Genomic DNA, 12,115 nt, shown 5'->3' on the forward strand with positions numbered 1-12,115 from the left:
GGTCAGCCGCAGAACAGGGGAAAACGCTCCTGACCGCCTCTGACAGCCCCGGCACCCGCCCCCCCCCCCCCCCCCCGCCCAGCCGCAGGTCAGCGCCAGGAGGACGGAGTCGAATAATGCGTGTAGGGCGCTCGGGCTGACTCCCCTCAGAGGGGGACGCCCGCAGGGAAGCCCCACGCCGTCACCCCTCAGGGGAAGGAGGGGCTGAGGGACGGTGAGGAGGCAGAGCCCCGGCCCCCAGACTCGGGTGAGGACGTGCAGTGCGGCAGCCGCCTCTGGAACCTCCTGCCAGGCCTCCCGGCCTCCGACCTGCCTCAGCCCGGGGGGGGCCCCGCGGCTCCCCTCTGGGTGCCCCCCAGGAGAAAGGAGTAGCTGCTGCCCACACGAAGCCTGTCTAAGAACGCGCGTCACCCCATTACTCCAGTTACCCCCCAGGGGACATCACCCCGAGGTCCGTGCGCAGTGGGCGGGTGAGCGCTCAGATGGTGGCGTGCCCCTGCACCGGGACAGCCCCCGGCGGCAGACACGCCACACGCCCCGGCAGCAACAAGGTGCCGAGTGAGGAAGGCTAAGCCCAGCAGTGGCCGTGCACATCGGACGGGGCCCCGACGGGGGTGGGGGGTGCTGGGGGCCTGCCAGTGGGTGGTCTCAGTACTGAGTTTCCAGTGTCTGCCTCTGGGGGGGCCCGCCCCGACAGGGCTGCTCTCAGCACAAAGGCCAGCGTCTTGGAGGCGACCCTCAGGGCCCTGCACGTTCAGGTCCCCAGACTCTCTGGCCTCCCCTGGGAGAGCCGCACCCCCCGCCCCACCCCTTGCCTCAGACTCCAGACCCTCTGGCCCTCCCAGGTCCTGTGCTCAGTGCCCGTCTCCCCGGTGGCCGTGAGCAGCAGCGAGGGGTGGACGGCCCCCAGTCCACCCTGTGCTCCAGCCCTGTGCTCCCGCCTCGCCGGGTGAGTGACAGGGCGGAGCCGGACCGACCCTTCCATCCACACGGACACGGGGCTGCGGCGGGCTGGGCACCCACCCTGCCGGCCTTCCCCTGGGGGCCTCAGGCCGGGGGAGCACCTGCGGATGTGGGCATGGTCTAGGGAAGGCCAGAGGCCGCCCCGTCTGCAGACCCAACCCCCCGGGGAGGCGCTGAGGAGGCTCAGCACAGGCGGGGATCCGAGGGAGGGGCGGAGTTGAGGGACAGGGGTCGGAGGGCGCCCAGCCGAGGAGGAAGAAGGGGCTGGGGCCCCGGGGGTCACCCAGGCTCGGGTCCTTCCCTGCCCCCGTCCACAGGACTCGGCCACAGCCGGGCCTGGGGCTGTGGGTGCCCCGGGAGGCAAGGTCTGGGGCTCTGCACGCCCGTCTGCCGGCCCCCGGCCAGGAGCAGCAAAGCTCCTGCAGCTCCCACGGCCCAGCCACACACGGAGAGGACAGACAGGAGGACTGCGCCTGCTCTTTATTGAATATTCCCGGGGGGCCAGGCCCTGGGGCTGCAGGTCACTGGGGAGGAATGTGGGTCCCGAGCCCCGAGGGCCGTTTCCAGGGAGTTCCACCGGGAAGGGAAGGGCCGGGGGCTGGCAGCGGCCTGCCGGTCTCGCAGACCCCGTTGGGCCCCCGGCCCCCGAGGGGGGGGGCCTGGCTGGGCAGCCGGGTCACAGCTGGCTCCGGGGGCAGCGCTGCAGCGCCTCCTTCAGGGCCTCGGCCACGCGGTCCACGTTCTCCCGGGTGGCGTTGTAGCCCAGGAGCCCGATGCGCAGCACCTGGGGGTGGGGGGACAGGGGGCGGTGTCGGCCTCCGTCCAGGACCCCGCCTGGCCCTGGCCGAGGTCTGGGCAGGGCTCGGTGGGCTTCCCCACGAGGGGACCCCCTGCCGGGCACCCAGGGCAGGTGGGTGGGAGCTTCCTGCAGCCACCAGGGAGCCCCGGGCCCAGGCCGGGCCGCAGAGCTCGGGGAGGGCAGCCGGGGCGGCCGTCTGCCAAGGCCGCTTGGAGTCGCCCTCTCAGTGGGCCCAGCTGGGCTCCTGCCTGGTGGGCCACACGGAGGGAGGGAAGGGCATTCCGGGTGGGATCGGGGGTCTGCGCCTGCCCGGCTGCGGACGACAGACCCAGATGCCCCTGCACAGACCCCTGGGGGTCCGGAGAGGGACGCTCCCTCCTGACGCCCCTGCCGGCCCGGCTCCAGGACGACCGCCGACCTCGGCCTGGACACAGCCGTGCTCCACGTGGGGGCGACCAGCTTCTGGGGCCCGTGCGGCCACCCCCTCACCTTCCCCACGGAGGGCCCGAGGCCGCCGGTGATCTCGATGGAGAAGTGGTCTATGAGGTAGTTGACAATGTCTCTCCAGTTGTAGCCGGCGGGCACGGCCACCGTGGTGACGGTGGGCAGCCTCAGCACCTGCAGGACAGGCGGGCTCAGCACCAGCCCCGCAGCCCGGGGCTTCAGAGGGATGACAGGTGGGGCTGGGGGGCTCGGGCCGAGGAAGGGCCTGAGGACAGCCAGGTCCCGCCCCGGCCCCGCCCCCTGCCCGCCCCAGCCCCGCCCCGCCCTGGCCTCGCCCCCTGCCCGCCCCGGCCCCGCCCCCTGCCGCCCCCTGAACGCACGGGGTCCTTCACGAAGAGCTGCAGGCCCAGCTCCTGCAGGCGCTCCTGCAGGTAGGCGGTGACCTCCCGGTGGCGCCGCCAGCTGTTCTCCAGGCCCTGCTCGGGGAGAGGTGCCAGTGGGTGGGGGACAGGGAGCTGGTGTCCACCCGCCCGGGGGTGGCCCCTCGAGAGCCCCCGTGAGACCCCCCCCCACCCTGGGTTTGAGGCCGTGGTGGCTCTGGCCCAGGGGCTACCTCGGGGCAGGTGGATATGGTCTGGGCGAGGGGTGGGCCCAGCCAGCGCTGGGCCCTGGGGAGGGGAGGGCAGAGCTGGCCGGGACAGGGCAGGGCGGGGACTTTCTGGGGCACACGCGTCCCCTCCTTCTTCCCACACTGACCCCACAGCCCCATGGGAGTCCGCCCTCTTCCCGCCCTGCCCAGCTCACACCCCGCCCACCGTGAGAGCCACCCCTGGGAGCGCACAGCCCAGCTGGGTGCTGGTGGCCGCCAGCTCAGTCCTGGGGTGGTGACTGATGAGCAGGCACGGCGTGGGGGACAGCGCGGCCAGCGGAGCTCCTGGCCGCTCGCGGAGGCTGCCCCAGCCCTGTCTCCGTGGCCGGGGGGGCTGGGGGCTGGCCGTGGCCCCAGGCGGTCGGGACAGCGAAGGCGGCTGTGCCGCGCCCTGTGCGGTGTCCTGAACCCGCCACAGAGCCGGCGTGGCCTGTGTGGGCGGGGCTCCTGGCACTGTCTCTGCCGGCTCCAGCCCCCACCTGGGAGCAGGGAGGCGCCCAGGCTGCTGAGCTTTGGTTACTGTAACTCACAACCCGGCTGCTGGCCTCGCTCCGCTCCTCGGGCCCCTCCTGCTCGCGGGGTCCTCACCGACTGCCTCCCCCAGCCCCCGCCGGCCCTGCCCCCGCCACCCTCGGCCCGGCCAGCACGCCCCGGCCTCACCTCCTCCGCGATGAGCGCCAGGCTCTCTCTCAGGCTGAACAAGCCGATGACGGGGGTGGTGTGGTGGTACCTGGAAGACAGGACGGGGCGCGGTCCGGGTCACTGGGTGGGGACGGGCGGGTCAGGCTCTGGGAGGACCGGTCAGCTCCCTTCCCAGGGAGCACTCCAGGCCGGGATCACGGACTCGGAGCTGGAAGGGCAGCCAAGTCTGCAGGAGCAGGGCTCGGAGGGGGTGCTGCCCGCACCTCACGGGAGGCTGCCCAGCTGGCTCCCACCCCCCGCCCGGCCCACTGGGTGGGGCGCGGTGCCTGGTGCTCCTGTCCCCATGGGTGGCGTGGGGCGCCTTGGGTTATGGCTGGAGCCCCCTAACAGACATCCCCTGGTTCGCCCCCTTCTTTTGAGATGTGGGTGAGCCGAGGCCTGGAAATGGGGAGAGGTGGCCCAGTGCAAACGTTGGGTGCCAGGATTTCTGGGGGGACGGGGCCCTGGGAAAGGGCGGAGGCCGTGCTGCGGGTCCTGAGCCCCCAGGCCAGGGAGGAAGTGGGGAGCCAGGAGGGGGCCCGGACGGGGCCTCGGGACCCAGTGAGCAATCCTGATGCAGGGCTGGGGCCTCGGGAGGACGGCCCCGCGCCCCTCTGCCCACCAGCCCGCCCGCCCCCGCCCGCCCCTCACGTCCTGGGCTTGTCGTCGTCACAGCTCCAGAAGTTGGCCAGCAGCTTGATGTCCAGGTAGAAGGAGTAGGGCTTCGTCTTCCGGGAGTAGATCTTATCTCTGGGGGGGGGGGGCAGCCGGCCTGAGCACCTGCCCGTCCGGCTGCAGAGCCTGGGTGGCCGTCCCCCCCCCCCCAGGGGCCCTTGTCTCTCAGAGGTGGGGACCCCGGGACAGGCCCAGGTGGGCTGTGCACCCCTCGGGAGCCCAGCCTTGCTGACCCCTGGGCTTGGCCGGCGCCTCTGCCACTCGGGCGAGACCCTGCTGCGTGGAGGCTGGGCCTGGCCCCCTCTCCTGGCCCCGCCCCAGGAGTCGTCCGGCCTCGGTCCCCGAGTCGGAGGCCAGTGGAAGGCGGTCATCGCTGTGGGCAGGAGGGACCGCTGCTGCGTTGATAAGTCCAAACACATCAAAACCACAAAGGGGAAACTGAGGCCGGGTCCCCCTTCTCCCGGAGCCTGCGCACCTTGGGGCATGGTCTGTGATGCTGGCTGTCACGGAGGGGCCTCTAGGTGGCAGCCCCCTCCGCAGGCTGGGCGCTCAGGTCGGCCCAGCAGCCCAGGCCTCCCTGCTCTCTGGACTCAGACCTGACCTCGCCCTGCCCCTCCAGGTCACTCAGACTCGGAATCCCCGATTCCGCCCCACGCGGCCTCTGTCCTGGCGAATGGCACCAACCAGCACCCGCTCACGGGCTGCTGGGGCCGGTTCCCCTCCCCCAGCCCACCCCGGCTCCCAGACACTGAGCCCGGGCTGGCGGCAGCAGGGGGCGGGGCAGCCTTGGGCCCCAGCCCTTGGCCTGGAGCCGGGGATTCCTGGAAGTCCAGTCCCCACCTCCCACACCAAGCCCAGGCTCCCTGGGGGCGTCCCCGGGAGGCCTGCTGGCCAGGTCATTGTCCCACGTGCGTGTGCGGCCCTCACCGTGCCCAGCCGCCCGTGCCCTGGGACCCGGAACTGTGTCACACCTGTGAGGGTGGGGAGGGGGCAGGGGCACCTGTCAGGGCCCGTGACAAGCTTTCTAGGGGCATCTTGGAGCCCGTCCCGCGGGACCATGCCCTCCCCGGCCGTCCCTCCCTCCGAGGGCCCCCCGGTCCCCCCTAGCCCCCGCCCGGCACGTGCAGCCCCAGCCCCTCACCTGGCCTTGTCACTGAAGGAGATGAGTGCGGTGCCTGGGGGGGCGTTCAGGACCTTCTGGGAGCCCGAGTACAAGACGTCGATGCCTGTGGGGGGGGGGCTCGCAGGGTGAGCCCCCCAGGCGGGGTCACTGCGGCACGGGTGCCCCCGGAGCTCAGGGCCCACTGTCTCAGGGGAGCCGGGGACCCACCGTGCCGCCGGTGTCGGCAGTGAGGGGGCGTTCCCGCAGGGCCAGGCCCTGCCCCGTGGGGGGGACGCTGACCCCGGGACGGGTGGGGTGTGTGGTGGGCAGCAGCGAGGGTCTGGGTGGGGTGGGGGGGGCCACGGGCCGTGTCAGAGTGTGTCCGTGGGAGGGGCAGGCGGGCAGGCTGGTCTGCTCGCACCTCGGAACCTGAGCCCCTGGTCGGCCACAAAACACCCACAGCCCCCCCCCCCCCCGAGGGCCCCGTGGTTCCGGGCCGTGGGGAAGACGGCCGAGCAAGCCCGGGCTGCGCCCACCTCCCGATCTCCTAGGTGGAGCCCCCGGGAGTGGCCTCGAGTGAGCACCCACAGGCTTGGGCAGGACCACCCTCCCAGCTCCGCCCTGACAGCCTCACGCCCGGAAGAGCCCCAAAGTCCACCAAGAGGAGAGGGGGGGGCAGTGTGGTGAGCTCGCGTGATCTCGAGCGGTGAGGGCGGGCACGGCGGGGTGCCCTGGGCCGGAGGGGCGCCACGCTGTCTGTGGGGCCTGCACTCCGGGGTCTGGGGCTGGAGCCTCAGCCCGGCCTCTCCCTCCCCGGCGGTGGGCGGCCAGCCAGAGAGGTGCGGCGAGTTGTCTTGGGGACTCCCTGCCGCCCTGTGCTCGCTGGTCCCCGCCCGTGCAGAGCATGGGGTGAGCGTCGGCCCGTGAAGCCCCCTCCGTGGTCCCAGGAGGGTCTCCTGCAAGGCCAGCTGACCGTGGAGCTCACTGGGTGCGACAGGCTGGTGGGGGGTCAGGGCAGATGGGGGCGTGGAGGCCCAGCCGCGGCCAGAGGCATCACGGCCCTCGGCCCTGCGCCCCTTGCTGCACCTGCAGGGGCTCTGAGAGCACGCTCACCTGGAGAAGCTCCACCCACCCCCCCACCTCGGCACCTGGCCACCCAGCAGAGGCCCTGGGTGCTGATGAGTCCAGGGGGTGCTCACCTTGCTGGTCCATGTGGATGGGGGCCCCGCCCAGGGAGGCCACGCAGTCCACCAGGAGCAGGCACTGGTACCTGGGGGAGGGGCTGTCCAGTGAGGCAGGTGGGGCTGCAGCCCCAGGGTCCCCCCACACAGGGGGGCTCTGAGGGCTCAGCCCCAAGGGTGTGCATGGGCCCGGGGGCCACTCAGTGCAAGCCTGGGCCCCCTCCTGCAGCAGCCGGCTGACCATAATGTCAGAGGCCAGAGGGCAGAGTCCAGGAACAGCTGGAGCCAAAGCTTGGCCCCGGCCCCCACGTTTTCTTAGAAAAAGGCGGAGCGGGCACGGAGGGACAGGTGGGGCCCTCAGGGTCACAGCCCAGGTCACAAAGGTAAGCTTGAGTCGCTGGACAGGACTCGGGGGGCAGGTGGGCTGGGATCCCCGCGGAGGAGCCTGCCTGGCCAGGAGGGGCTCATCCTTGCAGCCTGTGGCCAGCTCTGCAGGGCAGGACAGCTGGCCATGGGGTGGGGGCGCCCCTGGCTCCTCCAGGGCCTCCTGCACCCGTGCGGGGGTGGGGAGGCCAGCGGAGGGCGTGGACGGCCGAGGCTGCCCTGGGAGCTGGGGAGCTGGGTCAGCCTCAAACCCTCCCAGCCACGGGGCCTGGAGGGCAGTGAGCGCGGTGCGGGCACCTGGCCATGGAGAGACCCCTGTCCTGCTCTCAGGAGAGGGGAACCCACCGCACTCAGCAAAGAACAAGGAGGACCCCAAGAGCTGCCTGCACCCCACACCCCGTGGTAGATGCTGGGCGGGGGCAGCGAGGGACTCGGCCCACCCGCTGCCACCCGGGTTGCAGGGACCTGCCAGCACCCCGCACCTACCCAGCCTGGGCCCTGCCCCCCGCACGGCCACCTGGAGACGGCTCCCCCGTGGGGACGGGCTCACCTGTGGCACAGCTCCCCATACCCCTCGAGAGGCTGCAGCACGCCGCTGGAGGACTCCCCGTGGGTCAGAAAGAGCACCACCGGCTTGTGCTGGGCCAGGCCCTGAGGGGAACAGAGGGGTGGCTGTGGGGGGAGAGGCCCCCCCGGGCCAGCCAGGGCCCACAGAAGGACTTTCCTGGTGAGGGCAGGGCAGGCTCTGCCCCCTGAACATGCCCTCCCTCCCGGGGTGGGGGCAGCCCCCCATCTGTGTGCGGGAGCCGGTGACTTCAGCAGGAGGGCTCACTCTGGAAGAGAGGGACTTCCTCCCGGAGACCAGGGGCCTCTGCCTCTCGCCCCACCCGTGGGGACACTGGGACCTTCCTGAGGTCAGCCGGGTCCCCAGGGTCTGGCTGGCTGGGACAGACCCCTATCAGGGAGGGGCCCACACCCGGAGAGTTGGGGCAGGTCCTGCTCCCCACCTCACGCCTCCAGCCCCTCCAGCCCTCACACAGGGCTGGGCTCCTGACTCAGTTTCCCTGCCAGGCAGAACCCCCCTTCAGGCTTCCCACCTGCTCCCAGGCACCAGAGTGCTCTCCCTGGGGGGGGTCACTTGGCACAGAAGCCCCCGCGCCCAGCCCCCCAGCCCCAAGCCCGCTAGCTGGGCAGCGCCCCTCTGTCCCCGTGGCCGGCAGCACCCCGCACCTCCTCCACCTCCTGCAGCGTGTAGTGGCCTCCGGGGTCCTTGGTCATCGGGTGAGTGCGGGCTCCTGGGGGCGGGGCCAGTGTGAGCCGTGGGCCTCTCCTGACCCAGCACACGGGACAGGAGCCACGGCGAGGGACAGGGGCGTGCTGAGCAGGCCGCCCAGCCGCGGCCCCAGCCACATGGGAGAGGAGAGAGGGGTGTGCTCAGGCCAAGAGCAGCGTCCGGCCCAGCTGCCCGCCCCTTCCTCGGGCCGCCTTCTCCGAGCCCTGTGGCCGGGCTTCCGGTGCACGGGAGAGAAACGTGAGTTTGCTGAAGGCCGTGTGGACGGGGCCTCCCCAGCGAGCGAGGGGAGAAGGGAGGAGGGGGTGGAGGAGGGGCGAGCCCTGGAGCTGTGTGTGGGAGACCCCCAGGCCCAGGACCATCTGAACCTCGGGGCAGAGCCTGAGGCCGGGGTGGGGGGGGCAGTCAGAGCCCCCTGGGGTCCTGGCCTCTGCCCCCTCAGCTTGGGGGTGAAAGGACGCTGGGTGAGGGGTCGGAGCCCCCACAGCCGTCCGAAGTTGTCCATTAACTGGACGGCGCGGACACCTGTGGCGCCGGATGTAGGGTCAATCATTAAACTCGGGGCTCGCTGCTGCCCCCGAGTCCTGTCTCCCCACAGTTTGCTCTGGAAGCGAACCCCTGTCCATTCCTCCGTGCTCTGCGGCTCCAGAAGACGTCTGTTTCTGAGATTTCTGGGGGGGGGGACTTCCACCTCCGAAACCCCGTCCTACGGCCCCTCGGGGCAGACCGGCCGGCAGGTGGGGGGCCGGAGGGCCGGGGAGGGCCGGGGCCGTGCTGCCCTGCCCGAGGCTGGGGATGGGAAGGCTGGAGCGGCGGGCACACCCCACCCCCATCCCGTCCCTTACCCACGCGCTCCCCGATCTCGGCGGCCCGCTGGCCCCAGATGCCGTTGACCCCGACCAGGAAGGAGTCCCCAGGCTCCAGGAGGTTGAACAGGGCGGCCTCCAGGGCGGAGTGCCCCGAGCCGCTGATGGCGAGCGTGAGGCGGTTCTTGGTCTGGAACACGTACTGGATGCCTTGCTTGATCTCGTCCATTATCTGTGGGCGGCGGGCGTGCGGGTCAGGGCCTGCCCCCGGCTCCCGGTCCTCCCGCCGGGAGGGGCCGGCAGGGGCGGCCGCAGCCCCCAGCCCACCTGGTACATCTCCTTGTGCATGTGGCCGATCATCTGCAGCCCGCCGGCCGCCAGGACACGAGGAGCCAGGTTGGAGGGGCCGGGCCCCAGCAGCAGCCGGTGGGGCACAGAGATGGGCTTCAGCAGGACCTCCGGGGGGGCCACCAGCAGCGGGTGTGAGGCCATGGTCCGCACCCAGCCCACTGCCCGGGACCTCAGAGCCGCCCTGGCCAAGGTCAGAGCGCAGAGCATCTCCCAGCGGCCCCTGGCTGGACGGCGGTTGCAGGCGGTGTCAAGAGCTGCCTGCCAGGGCTGTGACCCAGCCCCTCGCCTGTGCTCACCCCTGGAGTCGGGCCTGACACCCGGGGTGTTGAACCCTCCTGGGGGGAGGAGCTTCAGAGACCAGCCAATGGGGAGCAGGGCAGGGGCAGCCTCCCCACCGGCCCCCTCCTGCAGGCTCTGCTCAGGGGTCCTGGGCGGATGGCCGGGCTCCTGACTCGGTTTCCTTGCCAGCCAGAACCCTCCCAGCGCCCGTGCAGGGCTCTGGGGGCCCTAGCGTTTTTCTTAAAGGACCAGAGAGCCAATATTTCGGGCTTGGCAGGCCTCCCAGTCTGTGTTGCAAACACTCGGCCAGGGCGCTATGGAGCAGCAGCAGCAGCAGCAGCAGCCAGAGTGGTGCAGCTGTGTGCCGATAAAACTTTATTTACAAAGCAAGCCGTGGGCCAGATGGCCCAGACACACGTGCACACACACTGAGGACACTGCCATCCCCGATCCTCCTGAAACAAGTACACCCCCCGCCCCTCGGAGCCTGGAGGTCCTCGGGGTCACACTTGCACACTGAACCAGTGTGCGTGCGGGGGAGCCCCCTCCGCTTGCCGAGTCGACAGGTGGGCAGGATAAGTGGGGGACCAGGGTCCCTGCAGGAGAAGGAGCCAGGCCCGGGGAGCAGCCGCCCAGCACAGCCGGCTGCCGTCGGGGGAAGCCAGAGAGGCCCCCGGTGAAGGAGACCCGTGGGCGCCCTGTGTTCCCAGGGTGCCTGGGTCCGGGGGCCGGGACTTCCTGCCTGGGTGCGGGGCTGACACCCTGGGCCACAGTAGCCCGGGGAGCGGCGGGGCTGCGGCAAGTGACCAGGGAGGGAGCACCACCCCCTTGGGCCCAGCAGGAGACGTCCTCCTGGGGACTCCCCCCTGAGCCCGGCAGGGCCCCTCCATGGAGCTCTTGTCACCGGGGCTGGGTTCGTGTGACCTCCCAGGGGCACGGGGACCCCACCTGTCTTAGCTCAGCCACAGCCCGAGCATCTGGGGACCTCGAAGCCCTGAGGGGGTGGTGGCACCCAGTCAAGGGGGCACGCAGGGACCCGGGAGCGGAGCCTTGGGGAACGGACAGGCACCCCGACTCTGGGGTCGGGCAGGGTGGGGAGGGCCTGCGGGGGCCTCTGGTGCGAAGGCAGGAGGAGGGCCGTGCAGACCCCCGAGGGAGCTGGCAGTCAGGCCCTGCTCCGCCGTGGCCTGGCGACCTCTGTGAGTCACCGTGAGGTAGGTGCCAGGCTCGCCCAGGCGAGTGCTGACCTGCCACAGCCCTGAGAGGGTGTCAGCCCCAAGGCTGTGCCCGAGGCTGGGGACCTGCTGCTTGCTGGGGGCACGGAGCCACCTCCCCAAGGGCCAGCCCCTCCAATCAGCTCTGGCTCCGCCTCCGTGTCTGCCGCCCATGGTGACGACATCCCCTCCTTCTGTGCCCCCCACCTGGGCTGCTGTACCAGCCTGTCCAGAGGGGATGTCCCCAGCTCTGTCCCCCGCCTGCCCTCCAGCACACGGCCCCCTCACTCCAGCCTCACGTGGGCACCTGCGACCCGGCACGGGCTGTCCCTCCACCTGGAAAGCTCGTCTGCTGTGGCGACACCCCCAGTGCCCCCAACCTCCCGCCCCTCCCCCCCCCCCCCCCCCCCCCCCCCGCCCCGTGTGCCTCAGCTGCCCCTGCAGGAGAGCTGGCGTGGAGTCGCTGGGCTCAGGCTGCCAAGGCGCCAAGGCCAGGTGAGCTGGGGCCGGAGGGGGCCATCGTTCCGGTTCCGAGGGGCCCCGGGAGCTGCCGCCTCTGGTCTCCCCTGTGCTGCTGCAGGACCCGGGCACACAGCCTCGAGTGTGTCCTGCGTCAGCACCTGCGCACCCTTCACGCCTGCGGGGAGCCACCCGAGTGACCTCCGAAACTCGAGGCCCCAGCGTGCAGGCCCGCCCTGGACCAGCGCTTTGCACTCTCAAAGCCCAGCCTCCCCTCGGACCCCCGGGGCTGCCTCCTCGTGCAGCCTCCAGTGTGCAGGCGGTAAGACCCTGGACGGAGTCTTTGACCCTCCTGATCTTCTGGGGTGAACCTGACACCCTCCCGCCACGCCACACGCCACACGGGACACGCTGTCTGTCGACGGCCCGTGCCCCCCGGGCGGGACTCCACTCCGAGAGCAGCTACGTGCCCGGCCTGGCACGTGGGAGTGTCCAGGGAGGGCAGAGCGGGGTGTGTTTTGTTTGCAGACAGGTGCCCTGGGCTGACGCCACGGGGGAGCTGTCGCAATCGACGGGGGCGGCTCCTCAGGCCCCAAGCCCATTGGGAGCTGTGGGGCCCTGTGGACGGCTGGGGGGAGGTGGGTGCCGCAGCCCTGCCCCCCGAGTCCTGCGGATGAGGGCCGCCCGGCCGGGTGGCCCGGGTAGTTCCGGCCTGCACACCAAGGCCAGAGGCCGCACCCACCCTGGGAGTGGCCGGTCGTAGCCCCAGGAGGGGCAGCCAGCCCACCCCAGGGCCCTGAGCCAGGAGGAGGAGGCTCCGGGAGGGGCGTGCGGTCC

The 12,115-nt window shown here is 71.8% G+C and overlaps 1 protein-coding gene across 2 annotated transcripts; it reads right to left on the bottom strand.

Annotated features, from left to right (window-relative positions):
• Positions 1–1,602: 1,602 nt before the first annotated feature.
• AGXT (alanine--glyoxylate and serine--pyruvate aminotransferase) lies at positions 1,603–9,496 on the bottom strand. 2 transcript variants are annotated; one of them, XM_028509957.2, is made up of 11 exons: positions 9,303–9,496; positions 9,015–9,207; positions 8,109–8,173; positions 7,429–7,529; positions 6,513–6,583; positions 5,353–5,437; positions 4,188–4,286; positions 3,516–3,585; positions 2,587–2,682; positions 2,252–2,380; positions 1,603–1,747 (listed from the first exon to the last, which is right to left on the bottom strand). In XM_028509957.2, the coding sequence occupies exons 1-11, from the start codon at positions 9,465–9,467 to the stop codon at positions 1,640–1,642; spliced, it is 1,182 nt and encodes a 393-aa protein (XP_028365758.1). In that variant the 5' UTR covers positions 9,468–9,496; the 3' UTR covers positions 1,603–1,639. The 2 variants fall into 2 exon arrangements, with proteins under 2 accessions (XP_028365758.1, XP_035878520.1); XM_036022627.1 differs by lacking the exon at positions 2,587–2,682.
• Positions 9,497–12,115: the final 2,619 nt, after the last annotated feature.

This window comes from Phyllostomus discolor, chromosome 4 (genome assembly GCF_004126475.2).
Source record: "Phyllostomus discolor isolate MPI-MPIP mPhyDis1 chromosome 4, mPhyDis1.pri.v3, whole genome shotgun sequence".
Lineage (NCBI taxonomy): Eukaryota > Metazoa > Chordata > Mammalia > Chiroptera > Phyllostomidae > Phyllostomus > Phyllostomus discolor.